General features: G+C 41.0%; 2 protein-coding genes across 2 annotated transcripts in view; both read right to left on the bottom strand.

Moving 5' to 3' along the window:
• The window catches only part of LOC110514701 (zinc finger protein 2 homolog), a 28,334-nt gene extending 25,522 nt beyond the window's left edge, over window positions 1-2,812 (bottom strand). Inside the window, exon 1 of the mRNA XM_036972680.1 lies at window positions 2,760-2,812. Coding sequence (XP_036828575.1) covers window positions 2,760-2,787 — 28 coding nt within the window. The 5' untranslated portion in view covers window positions 2,788-2,812. The remainder of the gene's footprint in view (window positions 1-2,759) is intronic.
• Window positions 2,813-9,387: 6,575 nt separating this feature from the next.
• Window positions 9,388-20,466, bottom strand: LOC118947687 (zinc finger protein 32-like). Its single transcript, XM_036972663.1, has 2 exons — window positions 20,372-20,466; window positions 9,388-10,423 (listed from the first exon to the last, which is right to left on the bottom strand). Exon 2 carries the CDS (start codon window positions 10,392-10,394, stop codon window positions 9,873-9,875), a length of 522 nt encoding a protein of 173 aa, XP_036828558.1. The 5' UTR covers window positions 10,395-10,423; window positions 20,372-20,466; the 3' UTR covers window positions 9,388-9,872.
• Window positions 20,467-22,660: the final 2,194 nt, after the last annotated feature.

Here is a 22,660-nt window from a genome sequence, read left to right as displayed (position 1 = left end):
ATAGAAAACTGGTTAACATTCTGGTTTAGGGGGTAATAACTTTATGGAAACCACTATTCACACTGGGTACAGACATAGAAAACTGGTTAACATTCTGGTTTAGGGGGTAATAACTTTATGGAAACCACTATTCACACTGGGTACAGACATAGAAAACTGGTTAACATTCTGGTTTAGGGGGTAATAACTTCATGGAAACCACTATTCACACTGGGTACAGACATAGAAAACTGGTTAACATTCTGGTTTAGGGGGTAATAACTTTATGGAAACCACTATTCACACTGTGTACAGACATAGAAAACTGGTTAACATTCTGGTTTAGGGGGTAATAACTTTATGGAAACCACTATTCACACTGGGTACAGACATAGAAAACTGGTTAACATTCTGGTTTAGGGGGTAATAACTTTATGGAAACCACTATTCACACTGTGTACAGACATAGAAAACTGGTTAACATTCTGGTTTAGGGGGTAATAACTTTATGGAAACCACTATTCACACTGTGTACAGACATAGAAAACTGGTTAACATTCTGGTTTAGGGGGTAATAACTTTATGGAAACCACTATTCACACTGTGTACAGACATAGAAAACTGGTTAACATTCTGGTTTAGGGGGTAATAACTTCATGGAAACCACTATTCACACTGTGTACAGACATAGAAAACTGGTTAACATTCTGGTTTAGGGGGTAATAACTTTATGGAAACCACTATTCACACTGGGTACAGACATAGAAAACTGGTTAACATTCTGGTTTAGGGGGTAATAACTTCATGGAAACCACTATTCACACTGGGTACAGACATAGACAACTGGTTAACATTCTGGTTTAGGGGGTAATAACTTTATGGAAACCACTATTCACACTGGGTACAGACATAGAAAACTGGTTAACATTCTGGTTTAGGGGGTAATAACTTCATGGAAACCACTATTCACACTGTGTACAGACATAGAAAACTGGTTAACATTCTGGTTTAGGGGGTAATAACTTTATGGAAACCACTATTCACACTGGGTACAGACATAGAAAACTGGTTAACATTCTGGTTTAGGGGGTAATAACTTCATGGAAACCACTATTCACACTGGGTACAGACATAGAAAACTGGTTAACATTCTGGTTTAGGGGGTAATATCTTTATGGAAACCACTATTCACACTGGGTACAGACATAGAAAACTGGTTAACATTCTGGTTTAGGGGGTAATAACTTTATGGAAACCACTATTCACACTGGGTACAGACATAGAAAACTGGTTAACATTCTGGTTTAGGGGGTAATAACTTTATGGAAACCACTAATCACACTGGGTACAGACATAGAAAACTGGTTAACATTCTGGTTTCGGGGGTAATAACTTCATGGAAACCACTATTCACACTGGGTACAGACATAGAAAACTGGTTAACATTCTGGTTTAGGGGGTAATAACTTCATGGAAACCACTATTCACACTGGGTACAGACATAGAAAACTGGTTAACATTCTGGTTTAGGGGGTAATAACTTCATGGAAACCACTATTCACACTGGGTACAGACATAGAAAACTGGTTAACATTCTGGTTTAGGGGGTAATATCTTTATGGAAACCACTATTCACACTGGGTACAGACATAGAAAACTGGTTAACATTCTGGTTTAGGGGGTAATAACTTTATGGAAACCACTATTCACACTGGGTACAGACATAGAAAACTGGTTAACATTCTGGTTTAGGGGGTAATAACTTTATGGAAACCACTAATCACACTGGGTACAGACATAGAAAACTGGTTAACATTCTGGTTTAGGGGGTAATAACTTTATGGAAACCACTATTCACACTGGGTACAGACATAGAAAACCATCACATCAAGGAGGTGTAACAGGGATTAATCTGTTAATTGAAATGCATTCCAGTTGACTTCCTCATGAAGCTGGTTGAGAGAATGCCAAGAGCGTGCAAAGCTGTCATCAAGGCAAAGGGTGGCTATTTTGAAGAATCTCAAATATATTTAGATTTATTTAACACTTTTTTTTGGTTACTACATGATTCCATATGTGTTATAACATAGTTTTGATATCTTCACGATTATTCTGCAATGCAGAAAATAGTCAAATTAAAGAAAAACCCTTGAATGAGTAGGTATTCTAAAAACTTTTGACCGGTAGTGTAGAATAAAATATCTGTAGATCAGATGTTAATGAAGCAATACAGACCACATTGAAGTGTCTGGAGTTTAGTTTGTATGTTCTAGAGTCTAGTGAAGAGAGGGGGGATGACTGGGACAGGCAATGTAACATCCATCATGTTTTGAGAAAATGTTTTTGTAAAACATGCAACTTACATCGGATCATCTTGAAACTTTCTCTCTAAAGCTAACTTTCATCAAGGATTTATATGGTCTATTGGTTTCTCTCTAAAGCTAACTTTCATCAAGGTTTTATATGGTCTATTGGTTTCTCTCTAAAGCTAACTTTCATCAAGGTTTTATGTGGTCTATTGGTTTCTCTCTAAAGCTACCTTTCATCAAGGATTTATATGGTCTATTGGTTTCTCTCTAAAGCTAACTTTTATCAATTATATGGTCTATTGGTTTCTCTCTTTTCATTGGCAGAATCCATTTTCAGTGCTCTGATATTCATAACATCCATATCCACCAGTATATCTTCCTGACAACTAACAGAACTCTGCTGGTTGTCCTGGTAACAGATACCAGCAGGCAGATGTGTTTTATTTGTTCAAACTGAACTACAGCACTTACTTTGATGAGTTAAATCTGATCCTTTCATCTCCTCTCCACCTCTCACAGTTACACTCAGCCCCGTTGTTTTCCTGCAGTCCACCAGCAGCACAAACAACCTCTTCATACCCAGCAGTAAGGTGCTACCGGGAGAGGCACGACACAGGGACTCCGGGAGGGAGGAAGGGCTAGCGTTGTCCTGGTAACCATAAAGAGGGGACACAGACACATATAATTATGGATGCTGATGCCACTGTTGTCATGAAGTGCTTTACAGAAATCCAGCCCAGACCCCGATAGAGCAAGCTGTATGCTAGACCAGACCAAGCTGTACCATCTGGTGTTCTGATCTGGAGAGACTCTTCTCTACTTTGTCAGCATCAGGATGTTGTTGAGGCTCCCCAGAGGATCTACGATAGTCATGTCTCTCTCCTGTGTGAACAAGAACATCAAACAGACAGTGAACTTATGGCCGTATATTAAAATCTTAGACAAGGTATTAATCTCTCTAAACAGGGCCTAAAATGCAAATGTTAAAGGGTTGTTCCACGAAATGGGTGCCTTTTGATGAGATGCAATTTAATGTAGACCACGTGGAGAATTTAATAAATCTAATTTAAAAGACCCCAAAATATATGTACCAAAGGCAGATTGACCCTTTAAGAATTTATAAAGTACTGAACAACATATTCAAGTAGAACTTAAGTAGAATGCCCCTTAATGCCCGTTTAAGACAGTACTCACTGGTGTTAATCTGATATTCTGTCTCCTCCTCTTTCACTCTCAAAACGTCTTCCTTCTTCACCTCTACTGCGATAGCATCCTCTTCCTCTCTATAAGGTTCTTCCACTGTTTCCTCAATAACATCATCTTCTTCTTTCACGACAATGTTCAGTCCCAAAGCTTCATTCTGCATACAGCAGACCTCCTCTTCTTTAGCAGGGGAGGAGTAGTTTAGTGAACTCATGGTCCGGGATGTTAGAATTAGCGACTAGCCTAGTGCTAGTAAGGTAGCATTAGCGGCTTGGCTCAGTATCAGTGTTTAATTAACAACTTTGCAAATTGAACATGCAAATTACGTTAAAGTTAACCAGTTGATAAATCAAATGAACTGCGTTTACAACACTGAGATTAGCTAATGTACATTAACATGGTCTAAAGTGTCAATCTTTCAGTTTCATGTTTGCTAGCAAGCTATCGAAGTCGTTGAAAGAGTTGGCGCCTTGTTGTTCCTGAAGAAGCGTCCGTCCAGTAAATTATACGTCACGCAAGAAGCATCACCTGAAAGACGCTCATCGCCATCTGCTGACTGGAGTGGGTAACGCAGTTTGGAAACAATAGTTACTACAATTTTTTTTATTGGATAGAGCATCATAATCATTTAACATATACAACAATACGCTGATATATTTTCTCTTACGTCTTACAAATAATACGTTCCTGTACACAGAAGTAGAAGCTTAATGCATTTGTAAATGATGAATAAATACCTCCATGAATAGGTAGTGTTTTAATACACATTTGCTCTGTTCATTTTTCACATTCGTTTTTATCTAGATGTGACGGTACTAATCCCTTAAAGCTACGCTCTTTAAGATACAAATCATTCTGTAAACCACTTTTTCTCCATCCCGCAAACACCGCTGATTAATCAAACTGCATTCTAAACTGAAGATCATGATTAAGTGATTATTGGAGTCTGGTGTGTTAGCTGGGGCTGGGGCAAAACTGTGACTCTAATCAGGCCCTCGAGGTCTGGAATTTCCCAACCCCGCTGGAAACAATAGAGCAAATGCATCACATGCAAATAGCACTTGATTATCTGTAGTGCTTTACACGGAGTCTACAAAACATTAAGAACACCTGCTCCTTCCATGACAAACTGACTAGGTGAATCCAGGCTAAAGCTATGATCCCTTATTGATGTCACAAGTTAAATCCACTTCAATCAGTGAAGATGAAGGGGAGGAGATGGCTGAAATAAGGATTTTAAAGCCTTGAGACAAATGAGACATGGATTGTGCATGTGTGCCATTCAGAGGGGGAATGGGGAAGACAAAATAGTTAACCTGTAAGGGATGATGCGAATTTTCACAGCTTTTCACAACTTTTTGTTAAAAATCGCGCAACATTTCAACGTCCTGCTACTCATGCCAGGAATATAGTATATGCATATGATAAGTATGTGTGAGCCTTTGAACAGGGTATGGTAGTTGGTCTCAGGCGCAGGTTTGTGTCAAGAACTGCAATGCTGCTGGGTTTTTCCAGCTTCCCATGTGATTTGTTTTCTCATGAGCATGGCCTTATTTCTATTACAGCATATTGGATGACTGTCATTCATATTCCATTCACCCTGTTCAATGTAACAGCAAAAGGTTTAGGCTACTATATGATACTAGAATTTTCCCTATACCCATCATGAGATTTCTACAACCTAGCCTATGAATGGAAGTTTAGAACGTAGGTGCACACAGGTCGAGATACATTTTTTAGGTGACAGACAGTGACACATGGACAGACAGTCGTGAAGACATCACCAACTAATTACCATGGTCCAAACACACCAAGACAGTCGTGAAGAGGGCACGACAACAACTTTTCCACCTCAGGAGAGTGAAAAGATTTGGCATGGGTCTCCAGATCCTCAAAACGTTCTACAGCTGCACCATCGAGAGCATCGGTTGCATCACCGCCTGGTATGGCAACTGCTCGGCATCTGACCGTAATGCACTACAGAGGGTTGTGAACATCACTGGGGTCAAGCTTCCTGCCATCCTGGACCTATATAAAGAAAGCCCAACAAATTGTCAGATACTCCAGTCACCCAAGTCATAGACTGTTTTCTCTGCTCCTGCACGTCAAGCGGTACCGGAGCGCCAAGTCTAGAACCAAAAGGCTCCTTAACAGCTTCTACCCCCAAGCCATAAGACTGCTGAACAATTAATTAAATGGCCACCTGGACTATTTACATTGACCCCTCCATTTTGTTTTGTACACTGCTGCTACTCGCTGTTTATTATCTATGAAATGTCACTTCACCCCTACCTACATGTACAAACTCCTCGACTAATTTGTACCCCCGCACACTGACTCGGTACCAGTACCCCCTGTATATAGCCTCCACATTGACTTGGTACCAGTACCTCCTGTATATAGCCTCCACATTAACTCTGTACTGGTACCCCCTGTATATAGCCTCCACACTGACTCGGTACCAGTAGCCCCTGTATATAGCCTCCACATTGACTCGGTACCAGTACCCCCTGTATATAGCCTCCACATTGACTCGGTACCAGTACCCCCTGTATATAGCCTCCACATTGACTCTGTACCAGTACCCCCTGTATATAGCCTCCACATTGACTCTGTACCAGTACCCCCTGTATATAGCCTCCACATTGACTCGGTACCAGTACCCCCTGTATATAGCCTCCACACTGACTCGGTACCAGTACCCCCTGTATATAGCCTCCACATTGACTTGGTACCAGTACCCCCTGTATATAGCCTCCACATTGACTCTGTACCAGTACCCCCTGTATATAGCCTCCACATTGACTCGGTACCAGTACCTCCTGTATATAGCCTCCACATTGACTCTGTACCAGTACCCCCTGTATATAGCCTCCACATTGACTCTGTACCAGTACCCCCTGTATATAGCCTCCACATTGACTCTGTACTGGTACCCCCTGTATATAGCCTCCACATTGACTCTGTACTGGTACCCCCTGTATATAGCCTTGTTATTGTTATTTTATTGTGTTACTTTTTATTATTTTTTACTTTAGTTCATTTGCTCAAATGTTCTTAACTCTTCTTGAACTCTACTGTTAGTTAAAGGGCTTGTAAGTAAACATTTCACTGTAAGGTCTACACTTGTTGTATTCGGCGCATGTGACAAATAAAGTTTGATTTTATTTGACAAATTCAGGCATGTTTATCCCGTTTTTTTCTGTTTAAGAAACCTTTGTCAACAGATGTCTCTGAATGTTCTTGAGTGGCCCAGCCAGAGCCCGGATTTGAACCCGATGGAACATCTCTGGAGAGACCTGAAAATAGCTTTGTAGCGACGCTCCCCATCCAACCAGACAGAGCTTGAGAGGATCTGCAGAGAAGAATGGGAGAAACATGAGGCTCCTGCTGCCCTCAAGGGCACATTGACAGATTTTTCACCTAGTCCTCTCTGGGATTCAAACCAGGGATCTTTCAGTTACTGGCCCAACACCATTAACCACTAGGCTACCTGCAGCAGGAGTCCCATGTTGACAGGAGAGCCCATCTTTATTTCTCCCTCATTATGAACATTCATATTGGTCAACAGTCAACCTATTGTGTGTATTGAACATTTGTATTAGACTGGACAGCTTGCTAACTAGCTACCGATCAACCTATTGTGTGTATTGAACATTCATATTGGACAGCCTTACCTATAGAGTAGCACCACCACCCATCAGACCATTCTCTTCTTGAAGTCAAAGCCACAGTGTATTGTTGCTATAGGAGTTTATGATTAATAATCCTATTTATTTCAAGCCACACTAAGATGTCACCATACTATTCATTTAAAGCCTTTACCTTTATTTAACCAGGTAGGCTAGTTGAGAACACCTTTATTTAACCAGGTAGGCTAGTTGAGAACACCTTTATTTAACCAGGTAGGCAAGTTGAGAACAAGTTCTCATTTACAATTGCGACCTGGCCAAGATAAAGCAAAGCAGTTCGACACATACAACGACACAGAGTTACACATGGAGTAAAACAAACATACAGTCAATAATACAGGAGAAGAATAAGTCTATATACAATGTGAGCAAATGAGGTGAGATAAGGAAGGTAAAGGCAAAAAAGGCCATGGTGGCGAAGTAAATACAATATAGCAAGTAAACAATTGGAATGGTAGATTTGCAGTGGAATAATGTGCAAAGTAGAAATAAAAATAATGGGGTGCAAATGAGCAAAATAAATAAATCATTTAAATACAGTAGGGAAAGAGGTAGTTGTTTGGGCTAAATTATAGGTGGGCTATGTACAGGTGCAGTGATCTGTGAGCTGCTCTGCCAGTTGGTGCTTAAAGCTAGTGAGGGAGATAAGTGTTTCCAGTTTCAGAGATTTTTGTAGTTCGTTCCAGTCATTGGCAGCAGAGAACTGGAAGGAGAGGCGGCCAAAGAAAGAATTGGTTTTGGGGGTGACTAGAGAGATATACCTGCTGGAGCGTGTGCTACAGGTGAGAGATGCTATGGTGACCAGCGAGCTGAGATAAGGCGGGACTTTACCTAGCAGGGTCTTGTAGATGACATGGAGCCAGTGGGTTTGGCGACGAGTATGAAGCGTGGGCCAGCCAACGAGAGCGTACAGGTCGCAATGGTGGATAGTATATGGGGCTTTGGTGACAAAACGGATTGCACTGTGATAGACTGCATCCAATTTGTTGAGTAGGGTATTGGAGGCTATTTTGTAAATGACATCGCCAAAGTCGAGGATTGGTAGGATGGTCAGTTTTACAAGGGTCTGTTTGGCAGCATGAGTGAAGGATGCTTTGTTGCGAAATAGGAAGCCAATTCTAGATTTAACTTTGGATTGGAGATGTTTGATATGGGTCTGGAAGGAGAGTTTACAGTCTAACCAGACACCTAAGTATTTGTAGTTGTCCACGTATTCTAAGTCAGAGCCGTCCAGAGTAGTGATGTTGGACAGGCGGGCAGGTGCAGGTAGCGATCGGTTGAAGAGCATGCATTTAGTTTTACCTGTATTTAAGAGCAGTTGGAGGCCACAGAAGGAGAGTTGTATGGCATTGAAGCTTGTCTGGAGGGTTGTTAACAGTGTCCAAAGAAGGGCCAGAAGTATACAGAATGGTGTCGTCTGCGTAGAGGTGGATCAGAGACTCACCAGCAGCAAGAGCGACCTCATTGATGTATACAGAGAAGAGAGTCGGTCCAAGAATTGAACCCTGTGGCACCCCCATAGAGACTGCCAGAGGTCCGGACAGCAGACCCTCCGATTTGACACACTGAACTCTATCAGAGAACTAAATAAATCATCAGAGTGGGAAACCAACTGACATGGAAACAATGTAGCAAATGTATCACTATCAGAGGGGTGAATTATGACATCAGATAGAACTACTCAGACATTCCAAATATCACTTGATTATCAGAGGGGTGTATTATGACATCATATAGAACTACTCAACCATTCTAAATCAGGCTTCATCCATATCTTGAAGGTGGATATTGATCCAACCATTTCCAAAGTAATGACCGGGCTGATGGAAACAGGATATGCCTTTACAATTTTATAAATGCAAATAGACAATTTGTAAGTTCGTTTTACATGGTGGGTCTTTTTGTGTCAGTAAACATTTATGAGCGAGAAATGGTGGTGGAAACTCCTTTATGAGCAAATATTTATATAACAACCATCACATCTTAGTTAACTTGGAGTCACGTGATGATATGTTGTGTGGTCCTGGCTACAGTGCACGTTGCCATGTTTCTTCATATAACACAACAGCTTTTTAAAACCATCAGTAGAGTTTACAATGTGATGGAAACCCATTTAACTTGTATTTTTCATTCGATACATGGGAATTCAACAGCAAAAGTCCCCCCCTCCCCCCTTTGTTCAGGGACACATTCATACAAATATTTACACATTAAGTTTATTTAAAATAAACGCAGTTGACAGTGAGAGGACGTTTCTTTTTTTTGCTGAGTTTACAATGACCATCTTCCATTACAGAGTCTGTGAACATTTTCATTTCATTAAATCATCAGTGGGCCAACAATATAATGCAAATGTCAACAATGGAACTAATGCATCACATCCAAATAGCACTTGATTATCTGTAGTGCTGGAGGAATGACACACCCAGATAAACACACACAGTCAGAGTTTAAAAAAGGACCATTTAAACACATGGAATCTGATTTACTCTATATTCAAACTGACAGACTCCATATTCACTTCATGTTTTCTAATAAAAACATACAAATATATGTTTAAGAATACTTTGTACAATTCAATTTCATCTGGTTTCAACAGGTAAACACATTCTCAGTCAACACTGTGTATGTTCTCTGATGAATTTTAAGTCAACGTGATGTGAAATATCAATATACACACCAGAAGTAATTATTCTCCCGTGTGGATTCTCACATGACGTTTAAGTGACCGTGATGAGTAATATGTCTTCCCACAGTCTGAGCATTTGCAAGGGTTCTCCCCTGTGTGCAGTCTCATGTGTTCTTTCAGCTTTCCTGAATGGTTAAAACGCTTTCCGCAGTGGGAGCAGCGGTAAGGCTTCTCCCCTGTGTGTATTCGCTTATGAGCGTTCAGGTTTCCTGACTCTCTAAAACTTTTTCCACAATGGGAGCAGTGGTAAGGCTTCTCCCCTGTGTGTATTCGCTCGTGAGATTTCATGTTTCCTAACTTGTTAAAACTCTTTCCACACTGGGCGCAATGGTGTGGCTTCGCTCCTGTGTGTATCCTCTCATGTCTTTTCAGGCTTCCTAATCTGGTAAACCTAGTTCCACACTGGGAGCAGTGGTAAGGCTTCTCCCCTGTGTGTATTCGCTCATGAGCTTTCAGGCTTCCTAACTGGTTAAAACTCTTTCCACACTGGGAGCAGAGGTGTCGTCTTGCTGGTTTGGACATCTTTGGTTCCTTGAAGATTGGTGTTCCTCCTGCCAAAGACAGAGGTTATTTAAAGAGAGACGTAAATTGAAATAATTGATAATCATAACAATGAGCAATCCATCAGATGGGTTTACACCCATTCCCCCTCTAATCAGTGGACCTTCCCCCACGGAAAGATTGATCACTGACCTCAGCAACAATGCAAATCCTAACTATGCTGAGGGGCTGGAAATGTTAGATTTTGATGCCATAAGCGAGAAAAATGCAGACATTGGGACAGACGCTCTCCAAAATAGACCATCAGGCAGAGGCCTTGTGAAGGTTCTCTCCAGTTTAGTCCTCAACTATGCCCACCAGTAGAGATGGACAGTGTACCAGTACCTCAATGCCCAACAGAGGTACGAGCAGGAAGCTGGGGAGCTCAAGGCACAGGTGGATAGAACCAGGGAGCTGGCATCGAAAGCCGAAAAAGATAAGCTACTGCTATCCGAGGAACTGTGTGTGAGAACAGATAAACACTTATAACAAAGAACAAACTCTTGACCAAGTCCATATTCTAAAGGAACAACTCGTTTTAGCCAAAACAAAAATATGATGCTGTCCACGCAAATCAACTTGATGCCCTGCAAACGGTTGTGAATGAAACAACTCAAAGCAATAATGTTCCATTTCAAAAGCTGCAGACCAAAGACAATCAGTTAACTTCTTATGGCTGGGGGCAGTATTGAATAGCTTGAATGAGTAAACTGCCTGCTACTCAGTCCCAGAAGCTAAGATATGCATATTATTAGTATATTTGGATAGAAACACTCTGAAGTTTCTAAAACTGTTTGAATGATGTCTGTGAGTATAACAGAACTCATAAGGCAAAAACCTGAGAAAAAAATCCAACCAGGAAGTGGGAAATCTGAGGTTTGCCGTTTTTCAACGCATCCCCTTTTGAAGACACAGTGGGATATTGGTCATCTCGCACTTCCTAATGCTTCCACTAGATGTCAACAGTCTTTAGAACCTTGTTTGATGCTTCTACTGTGAAGTGGGGCCGAATGAGAGGGGGATGAGTCAGAGGACTGCCAGGAGCCATGACCTGACAATGCGCGTTCATGTGAGAGTTAGCTTGCATTCCATTGCATTTCTACAGACAAAGGAATTCTCTGGTTGGAACATTATTGAAGATTTATGTTAAAAACACCCTAAAGATTGATTTTATACTTCGTTTGACATGTTTCTACGGACTGTAACGGAACTTTTTGACTTTGTCTGCTCGTGCGTCATGAATTTGGATTACAGGGCTGAACGCGCTAACAAAAGGAGGAATTTGGACATAAATTATAAACTTTATCGAACAAATCAAACATTTATTGTGGAACTGGGATTCCTTGGAGTGCATTCTGATGAAGAACATCAAAGATTAGTGAATATTTATAATGCCGTTTCTGACTAATGTTGACTCCACAACATGGCAGATACAGTGCCTTGCGAAAGTATTCGGCCCCCTTGAACTTTACGACATTTTGCCACATTTCAGGCTTCAAACATAAAGATATAAAACTGTATTTTTTTGTGAAGAATCAACAATAAGTGGGACACAATCATGAAGTGGAACAACATTTATTGGATATTTCAAACTTTTTTAACAAATCAAAAACTGAAAAATTGGGCGTGCAAAATTATTCAGCCCCTTTACTTTCAGTGCAGCAAACTCTCTCCAGAAGTTCAGTGAGTATCTCTGAATGATCCAATGTTGACCTAAATGACTAATGATGATAAATACAATCCACCTGTGTGTAATCAAGTCTCCGTATAAATGCACCTGCACTGTGATAGTCTCAGAGGTCCGTTAAAAGCGCAGAGAGCATCATGAAGAACAAGGAACACACCAGGCAGGTCCGAGATACTGTTGTGAAGAAGTTTAAAGCCGGATTTGGATACAAAAAGATTTCCCAAGCTTTAAACATCCCAAGGAGCACTGTGCAAGCGATAATATTGAAATGGAAGGAGTATCAGACCACTGCAAATCTACCAAGACCTGGCCGTCCCTCTAAACTTTCAGCTCATACAAGGAGAAGACTGATCAGAGATGCAGCCAAGAGGCCCATGATCACTCTGGATGAACTGCAGAGATCTACAGCTGAGGTGGGAGACTCTGTCCATAGGACAACAATCAGTCGTATATTGCACAAATCTGGCCTTTATGGAAGAGTGGCAAGAAGAAAGCCATTTCTTAAAGATATCCACAAAAAGTGTCGGTTAAAGTTTGCCACAAGCCACCTGGGAGACACACCAAACATGTGGAAGAAGGTGCTCTGGTCAGATGAAACCAAAATTGAACTTTTTGGCAACAATGCAAAACGTTATGTTTGGCGTAAAAGCAACACCCTGAACACACCATCCCCACTGTCAAACATGGTGGTGGCAGCATCATGGTTTGGGCCTGCTTTTCTTCAGCAGGGACAGGGAAGATGGTTAAAATTGATGGGAAGATGGATGGAGCCAAATACAGGACCATTCTGGAAGAAAACCTTCCAACAAGACAATGATCCAAAACATAAAGCAAAATCTACAATGGAATGGTTCAAAAATAAACATATCCAGGTGTTAGAATGGCCAAGTCAAAGTCCAGACCTGAATCCAATCGAGAATCTGTGGAAAGAACTGAAAACTGCTGTTCACAAATGCTCTCCATCCAACCTCACTGAGCTCGAGCTGTTTTGCAAGGAGGAATGGGAAAAAATGTCAGTCTCTCGATGTGCAAAACTGATAGAGACATACCCCAAGCGACTTACAGCTGTAATCGCAGCAAAAGGTGGCGCTACAAAGTATTAACTTAAGGGGGCTGAATAATTTTGCACGCCCAATTTTTCAGTTTTTGATTTGTTAAAAAAGTTTGAAATATCCAATAAATGTCGTTCCACTTCATGATTGTGTCCCACTTGTTGTTGATTCTTCACAAAAAAATACAGTTTTATATCTTTATGTTTGAAGCCTGAAATGTTGCAAAAGGTCGCAAAGTTCAAGGGGGGCGAATACTTTCGCAAGGCACTGTATCTGTTTGGCTGTTTTGGTCTCTGAGCTCAGTACTCAGATTATTGCATGGTATGCTTTTTCCGTAAAGTTTTTTTTAAATCTGACACAGCGGTTGCATTTAGGAGAAGTTTCCCTAAAGTTCCATGTATAACACTTGTATCTTTTATCAATGTTTATTATGAGTATTTCTGTAAATTGTAAATTTTTGGACATAAATATGCACTTTATCGAACAAAACATACATGTATTGTGTAACATGAAGTCCTATGAGTGTCATCTGATGAAGATCATCAAAGGTTAGTGATTAATTCTCTCTCTATTTCTTCTTTTTGTGTTTTTCTATGGTTTTTCTATGACCTAACGTAATCATTTGGTGTGCTTTCACTGTAAAGCATTTTTGAAATCAGACACTGTGATGGGATTAACAACAAGATTACCTTTAAAATGGTATAAGAGACTTGTATGTTTGAGGAATTTTAATTATGAGATTTCTGTTGCTTGAATTTGGCGCCCTGCACTTTCACTGGCTGTTGTCATATCACGTTTTGCTGTGGATATAGATACTTTTGTACCCGTTTCCTCCAGCATCTTCACAAGGTCCTTTGCTATTCTTCTGGGATTGATTTGGACTTTTCGCACCTAAGCACGTTCATCTCTAGGAGACACAACGCATCTCCTTCCAGAGCGAAATGACAGCTGCGTGGTCCCATGGTGTTTATACTTGCGTACTATTGTTTGTACAGATGAACGTGGTACCTTCAGGCGTTTGGAAATTGCTCCCAAGGATGAACCAGACTTGTGGAGGTCTTCCATTTCTTTCTGAGGTCTTGGCTGATTTCTTTTGATTTTCTCCTGGTGTCAAGTTTGAAGGTAGGCCTTGAAATACATCCACAGGTACACCTCCAATTGACACAAATTATGTCAATTAGCCTATCAGAAGCTTCTAAAGCCATGACATAATTTTCTGGAAATTTCCAAGCTGTTTATAGAGTATGTCAACTTCTGTAAACAAATGTTGGAAAAATTACTTGTGTCATGCACAAAGTAGATGTCCTACCCGACTTTCCAAAACTATAGCTGGTTAACAAGAAATTAGTGGAGTGGTTGAAAAATGAGTTTTAATGACTCCAACCTAAGTGTATGTAAACGAGTTTTAATGACTCCAACCTAAGTGTATGTAAACTAGTTTTAATGACTCCAACCTAAGTGTATGTAAACTAGTTTTAATGACTCCAACCTAAGTGTATGTAAACTAGTTTTAATGACTCCAACCTAAGTGTATGTAAACAAGTTTTAATGACTCCAACCTAAGTGTATGTAAACTAGTTTTAATGACTCCAACCTAAGTGTATGTAAACTAGTTTTAATGACTCCAACCTAAGTGTATGTAAACTAGTTTTAATGACTCCAACCTAAGTGTATGTAAACTAGTTTTAATGACTCCAACCTAAGTGTATGTAAACGTCCGACTTCAACTGTATACACGCAGTGCCTTCGGAAAGTATTCAGACCCCTTGACTGTTTTCTAAAACTGATTAAATTGTATTTTTTTTAGCTCATTAAAATGTACAAAATATACCCCGTAATGACAAAGCAAAAACAGGATTTTAGATTGTTGTTTTTTTTACAAATTAAAAACTGAAATATCACATTTACAAAAGAATTCAGAACATTTACTCAGTACTTTGTTGAAACACATTTGGCAGTGATTACAGCCTTGAGCCTTCTTGGGTATGACACTACAAGTTTGGCACACCTGTACTTGGGGAGTTTCTCTCATTCTCTGCAGATCCTCTCAAGCTCTGTCAGGATGGATGTTTCGCATTGCTACACAGCTATTTTCAGGTCTCTCCAGAGATGTTTGATCAGGTTCAAGTCCGGGCTCTGGTTGGGCCACTCAAGGACATTCTGAGACTTGTCCCGAAGCCACGTCTGCGTTGTCCCGTTGGAAGGTGAACCTTTGCCCCAGTCTGAGGTCCTGAGTGCTTTGGAGCAGGTTTCCATCAATTATCTCTCTGTAATTTGCTCTGTTCATCTTTCCCTCGATCTTACTAGTCTCCCAGTCCCTGCCGCTGAAAAATATCCCCACACCATGATGCTGCCACCACCACACTTCACTGTAGGGATGGTTCCAGGTTTCCTCCAGACCTGACACTTGGCATTCAGGCCAAAGAGTTCAATCTTGGTTTCATCAGATCAGAGAATCTTGTTTCTCATGGTCTGAGAGTCCTTTAGGTGCCTTTTGGCAAACTCCAAGCAGACTTTCATGTGCCTTTTACTGTTCTCTGTACCTTGTTCCGTTCATCTTTCCCTCAGTCCTAACAAGTCTCCCTGCTGCAAAACATCCTGATGCCAAGTTTCCACCAGACGTGATGCTTGGAATTCAGCTCAAGGACATTCTGAGACTTGGAGTTTTCCAAGCGGGCTGTCAGGTGCCTTATACTGAGGAGTGGCTTCCATCTGGCCACTCTACCAGTGCTGCAGAGTTGGTTGTCCTTCTGGAAGGTTATCCCATCTCCACAGAGGAACTCTGGAGCACTGTCAGTGACCATCGGGTTCTTGGTCACCTCCCTAACCAAGGCCCTTCTCCAACGATTGTTCAGTTTGGCCAGGCAGACAGCTTTTGGTAGAGTCTTGGTGGTTCCACACTTCTTCCTTTTAAGAATGACCAAAAACCTTATGTTTTTTGGGACCTTCATGCTACCTTAACATGCTGCAGAAATGTGTTGGTACACTTCCCCCGTTCTGTGCTGTCACTCAATCCTGTCTCAAGGACAACTCCTTTGACCTCAGGGCTTGGTTTTTGCTCTGACATCCAAATCACGTGCAATCAATTTAATTTGCCACAGGTGTACTCCAATCAGGTCGTAGAAACATCTCAAAGATGATCAACGGTAACAGCATGCACCTCAGCTCCATTCTGAGTCTCATAGCAAAGGGTTTGAATACTTATGTAAATAAGATATATATATTTTTTATACATTTGCAAACAGGTCTGAAAACCTGTTTTCGCTTTGTCGTTAAGGGGCATTGTGTGTAGATTGAATCAGGCTGTAACGTAACTAAATATGGAAAAGTCAAGGGGTCTGAATACTTTCCGAATATAGTGTATATAATAATGTATATAGCCATGTTATACAGTATGAATAGGCTTGTTCAGTCACATGTCATGAATTCACTATGACATCATCATATTTACATACATTTTACAGGTTGAAAAGTGTTTTTTTCTTTCTCTTTCTCAGACATAAATAAACAACTCCAGGTGAAAGACAAAGGCCATAGCTGTAATAAAATAACAAATTAACTGGCAAAGCAGCAGAGCGAGGCCCGCATCCAGCAACGCCACGAGTCACGTTTTTGCAGCTGTTTCAGTACAGCACTACAGGGAGAGAGAGGGGGAGAGCAGCTGTTTCAGTACAGCACTACAGGGAGAGAGAGGGGGAGAGCAGCTGTTTCAGTACAGCACTACAGGGAGAGAGAGGGGGAGAGCAGCTGTTTCAGTACAGCACTACAGGGAGAGAGAGGGGGAGAGCAGCTGTTTCAGTACAGCACTACAGGGAGAGAGAGGGAGAGCAGCTGTTTCAGTACAGCACTACAGGGAGAGAGAGGGGGAGAGCAGCTGTTTCAGTACAACACTACAGGGAGAGAGAGGGGGAGAGCAGCTGTTTCAGTACAGCACTACAGGGAGAGAGAGGGAGAGCAGCTGTTTCAGTACAGCACTACAGGGAGAGAGAGAGGGAGAGGGAAAAAATCCACTGGACTAGTTTCAATGTATGGAATCACTTAGGAGTTTCTGGATGTTGGGTAAACTTCTCCTTTGAAGCGTCATTGAGAAATAATGAATTGAAGTTGTAACATTTGTAGACTAAGAGGTTATTAAGAATGTTGGGCCAGTAACAGAAAGGTATCCGGTTCAAATCCTCACGCCCGCAATAAAGAAAAGAGTCTGCTGTTCTGAACTTAAGCAAGGCAGTTAACCCCCAACAACAACTGCTCCCCGGGCACCGATGACGTGGACGTCGACTAAGGCAGCCCCCACACACCTCTGATTCAGAGGGGTTGTGTTCAATGCGAAAGACATTTAGGATGAATGGATTCACTGACTAGATATCCCCTTTCCTTCCATCGCAGTCCTCCTTTAAGACTCCATAATGTTTCATCATTAGATGCTACAGTCCTCCTTTAAGACTCCATAATGTTTCATCATTAGGTGATACAGTCCTCCTTTAAGACTCCATAATGTTTCATCATTAGATGCTACAGTCCTCCTTTAAGACTCCATAATGTTTCATCATTAGATGCTACAGTCCTCCTTTAAGACTCCATAATGTTTCATCATTAGATGTTACAGTCCTCCTTTAAGACTCCATAATGTTTCATCATTAGATGCTACAGTCCTCCTTTAAGACTCCATAATGTTTCATCATTAGATGCTACAGTCCTCCTATAAGACTCCATAATGTTTCATCATTAGATGCTACAGGCCTCCTTTAAGAGAGATCTTTGATGAAAAAGCAGCAGGTTCTGCTTTGGAGCAGGTTATCAGAGTTCTGAGTAGAGGGTCTGAATACTTAAGTAAATGTAATATTTCAGTTTTGTATTTTTTTTAAATGAATTAGCAAAAATATCAACCTTTTTCTTGTTGTCGCTTTGTCAGTAATGTGTTCTTTGTCAGTAATGTGTTCTTTGTCAGTAATGTGTTCTTTGTCAGTAATGTGTTCTTTGTCAGTAATGTGTTCTTTGTCAGTAATGTGTTCTTTGTCAGTAATGTGTTCTTTGTCAGTAATGTGTTCTTTGTCAGTAATGTGTTCTTTGTCAGTAATGTGTTCTTTGTCAGTAATGTGTGCTTTGTCAGTATGGGGTATTGTGTTTTTAGAATAAGGTTGTAACCTAACAAAACGAGGAAAAAGTCAAGGGGTCTGAATACTGTCCGGAGGCACTGTCCTCTCCGATGCCAAGTCTAGGATCATCCCTCAGAGGTCCCCACTCTACTCTCCGATGCCAAGTCTAGGATCATCCCTCAGAGGTCCCCACTCTACTCTCCGATGCCAAGACTAGGATCATCCCTCAGAGGTCCCCACTGTACTCTCCGATGCCAAGTCTAGGATCATCCCTCAGAGGTCCCCACTGTACTCTCCGATGCCAAGTCTAGGATCATCCCTCAGAGGTCCCCACTCTACTCTCCGATGCCAAGTCTAGGATCATCCCTCAGAGGTCCCCACTGTACTCTCCGATGCCAAGTCTAGGATCATCCCTCAGAGGTCCCCACTGTACTCTCCGATGCCAAGTCTAGACAAGATCATCCCTCAGAGGTCCCCACTCTACTCAACGTATGTGTAGTGATGTCCAGTCAGTAGAACCTCATGAAGGTATATCACCACAACATGCATCATTACAGATCTCTTGAACAGAGATGCCTTTAAACAATGTATATGTTGTAGCCATACCTCTGGTGGATCGAGCCATCAAGCCCTCCGGAGGTGTCAGATCCTTGCTACTATAGAACCTCATGAAGGTATATCACCACAACATGCATCATTACAGATCTCTTGAACAGAGATGCCTTTGAACAATGCCTATGATGTAGCCATACCTCTGGTGGATTGAGCCATCAAGCCCTCCGGAGGTGTCAGATCCTTGCTACTATAGAACCTCATGAAGGTACGGGGGTGGAACTCATGATACGGATGTAATGGATAAAGTAAAGCGGTTTTAAACAAGATAAATCTAATTTCTATTCTTTCCAGCGGCTCCAACAGCGGCAATGGCCTCAAGCACAAGATAAAAATCCCAGGATGGGACTAGCTGTTTGGGTACCGGGAGTAGGTGACCCTTCATAAAACAACAGATCAGGGGGTTCCACTGTATCGTTGTTGCAGCCTAAATGGCAGACAGATACACCTTTAGAGTTGAAAAGGCTTTCCTTCCTCAGAAAGCAGAGTAGCTCTGAAACAGAGCAACAAAGGGACTGATTTGTTTCTGATCTCAGCATCTGTTAAATACACAGACCCCTTATTGTGCTGTAGTGAGTGTTGTGGCTCTAGCACTCTGAATAGAGTTCATTATCAAGGAGGACGGTCACGTGTGTTGAGAAGCAGAGGATCACTAGTTTGAGTCCAGTATGGGGACAGTGGAGGAAACTAAACTGTTAGCAGCACACTGGCGTCGGTTACACATGAAATCAATAAAGTTAATAATTTCCAAATGAAACCATGTTCTGTTAAGGTCTATATAGTATATATATTAAACCATGTTCTGTTAAGGTCTGTATAGTATATATATTAAACCATGTTCTGTTAAGGTCTATATAGTATATATATTAAACCATGTTCTGTTAAGGTCTGTATGTTGGAGTTCAGGCTTCATTTGACCTGTTAGAGTAGGAAATTAAATGAATTTTGTCCATTACAGAGACGGAGGCCAAGACAAAAAAAAGAAGCTTGTTTTAAAATATATATTTGCCATGTTTAACAAGTCCTGTAGATCAGATGTTAATGAAGCAATACAGACCACATTGAAGTGTCTTGAGTTTTGTTTGCCTGTTCTACAGTCTTGTAAAGATAGGGGGGTTGACCGGGATAGGCAATGTCACATTCATACTGTTTTTAGGAAACATGTTTGTAAAACAAGCACCTTACATCAGATCATCTTGAAACTTTCTCTCTAAATCTAACTTTCATCAAGGTTTTATATGGTCTATTGGTTTCTCTCTAAATCTAACTTTCATCAAGGTTTTATATTGTCTATTGGTTTCTCTCTAAATCTAACTTTCATCAAGGTTTTATATGGTCTACTGGTTTCTCTCTTTTCATTGGCAGAATCCTTTTTCAGTGTTACGATATTCATAACATCCATATCCACCAGTCTATCTTCCTGTCAACTAACATAACTCTGCTGGTTGTCCTGGTAACAGATACCAGTGGGCAGATCTGTTGTATTTGTTCAAACTACACTACAGCACTTACTTTGATGTGTCAAATCTGATCCTTTCTTCTCTTCTCCTCCTCTCACAGTTCCACTCAGCCCCGTTGTTTTCCTGCAGTCCACCAGCAGCACAGACAACCTCTTCATACCCAGCAGTAAGGTGCTACCGGGAGAGGAACGACACGGGGACTCCGGGAGGGAGGAGGGGCTAGCGTTGTCCTGGTAACCATAAAGAGGGGACACAGACACATATCATTATGGATGCTGATGCCACTGTTGTCATAAAGTGCTTTACAGGAACCCAGCCCAGACCCAGATAGAGCAAGCTGTATGCTAGACCAAGCTGTACCATCTGGTGTTCTGATCTGGAGAGACTCTTCTCTGCCTCGTCAGCATCAGGATGTTGTTCAGGCTCCCCAGAGGATCCATAATAGTCATGTCTCTCTCCTGTGTGAACAAGAACATCAAACAGATAGTGAACTTATGACTGTCTATTAAAATCAAAGGGTCTTACAAGAGGCATTAATATCTCTAAACAGGGCCTAAAATGCAAATGTTAAAGGGTTGTTCCACGAAATGGGTGCCTGTTGCGTCCCTTTGATATTTTAAGTATAAATTATGCTCCAATATTGCATTTTAAAAGCCTGTTATACTAGATGAGATGCACTTTAAATGTAGACCACGTGGATAATTTAATACATCTAATTTAAAAGACCCCAAAATATATGTACCAAAGGCAGATCGACCCTTTAAGAATTTATACAGTACTGAACAACTTATTCAAGTGTAGAACTTCAGTAGAATGCCCCTTAAAACCCCACATTAGTTTAATAACTGCATAGTTTGTGTCCCTGTTGAAGACAGTACTCACTGGTGTTAATCTGATATTCTGTCTCCTCCTCTTTCACTCTCAAAACGTCTTCCTTCTTCACCTCTACTGCGATAGCATCCTCTTCCTCTCTATAAGGTTCTTCCACTGTTTCCTCAATAACATCATCTTCTTCTTTCACGACAATGTTCAGTCCCAAAGCTTCATTCTGCATACAGCAGGCCTCCTCTTCTTTAGCAGGGGAGGAGTAGTTTAGTGAACTCATGGTCCGGGATGTTAGAATTAGCGACTAGCCTAGTGCTAGTAAGGTAGCATTAGCGGCTAGGCTCAGTATCAATGTTTAACAACTTTGCAAATTGAACAAGCAAATTACGTTAAAGTTAACCAGTTGATACGTCAAATGAACTGCGTTTACAACACTGAGATTAGCTAATGTACATTAACATGGTCTAAAGCGTCAATATTTCAGTTTTAGGTTGGCTAGCAAGCTATCGAAGTGGTTGAAAGAGTTGACGCTTTGTTGTTCCTGAAGAAGCGTCCCGTCCAGTCCATTATACGTCACGCAAGAAGCATCACCTGAAAGAGGCCCATCGGCATCTGCTGGCTGGAGTGGGTAACGCAGTTTGGAAACAATGGTTACTACACTTCTGTATTGGAAAGAACGTTATAATAATTTAACAATAAGCTGATATAATTTCTCTTACGTCTTACAAATAATACGTTTCTGTACACAGACGTAGCAGCTCAATATGAATATGTAGATGATGAATAAATACTTCCATGAATAGGTAGTGTGTTAATACACATTTTCTCTTAATTTTTCACATTCGTTTTTATCTACATGTGACCATACTATTCCCTTAAAGCCACGCTCTATAAAATACAAATAATCCTGTAAACAACAGAACAAATGCATCACATGCAAATAGAACGTGATAATCTGTGGTGCTTTACACTGAGTCTACAAAACATTAAGAACACCTGCTCCTTCCATGACATAAACTGACCAGGTGAATCCAGGCTAAAGCTATGATCCCTTATTGATGCCACTATATAAATCCACTTCAGTCAGTGTAGATGAAGGGGAGGAGATGGCTTAAATAAGGATTTTTAAGCCTTGAGACATATGAGACATGGATTGTGTATGTGTGCCATTCAGAGGGTGAATGGGGAAGACAAAATAGTTAAGAGCCTTTGAACAGAGTATGATAGTAGGTCCCAGGCGCAGGTTTGTGTCAAGAACTGCAACGCTGCTGGGTTTTTTCCAGCTTCCCATGTGATTTGTTTTCTCATGAGCATGGCCTTATTTCTACTACAGCATATTGGATAACTGTCATTCATATTCCATTCACCCTGTTCAATGTAACAGCAACAGGTTTAGGCTACTATATGATACTAGAATTTTCCCTATACCCATCATAAGTTTGCTACAACCTAGCCTATGAATGGAAGTTTAGAATGTACAGTGCCTTGCGAAAGTATTCGGCCCCCTTGAACTTTT

This window comes from Oncorhynchus mykiss, unplaced genomic scaffold, assembly GCF_013265735.2.
Source record: "Oncorhynchus mykiss isolate Arlee unplaced genomic scaffold, USDA_OmykA_1.1 un_scaffold_189, whole genome shotgun sequence".
Taxonomy (NCBI): Eukaryota; Metazoa; Chordata; class Actinopteri; order Salmoniformes; family Salmonidae; genus Oncorhynchus; species Oncorhynchus mykiss.
The sequence above is the reverse complement of the archived record's forward strand: the minus strand, read 5'-3'. Positions and strand labels throughout refer to the sequence as shown.

Excerpts from the sequence above, each read along its gene's own strand:
- LOC118947687 (XM_036972663.1), bottom strand. The coding sequence starts at position 10,394 with ATGTCCAAACCAGCAAGACGACACCTCTGCTCCCAGTGTGGAAAGAGT.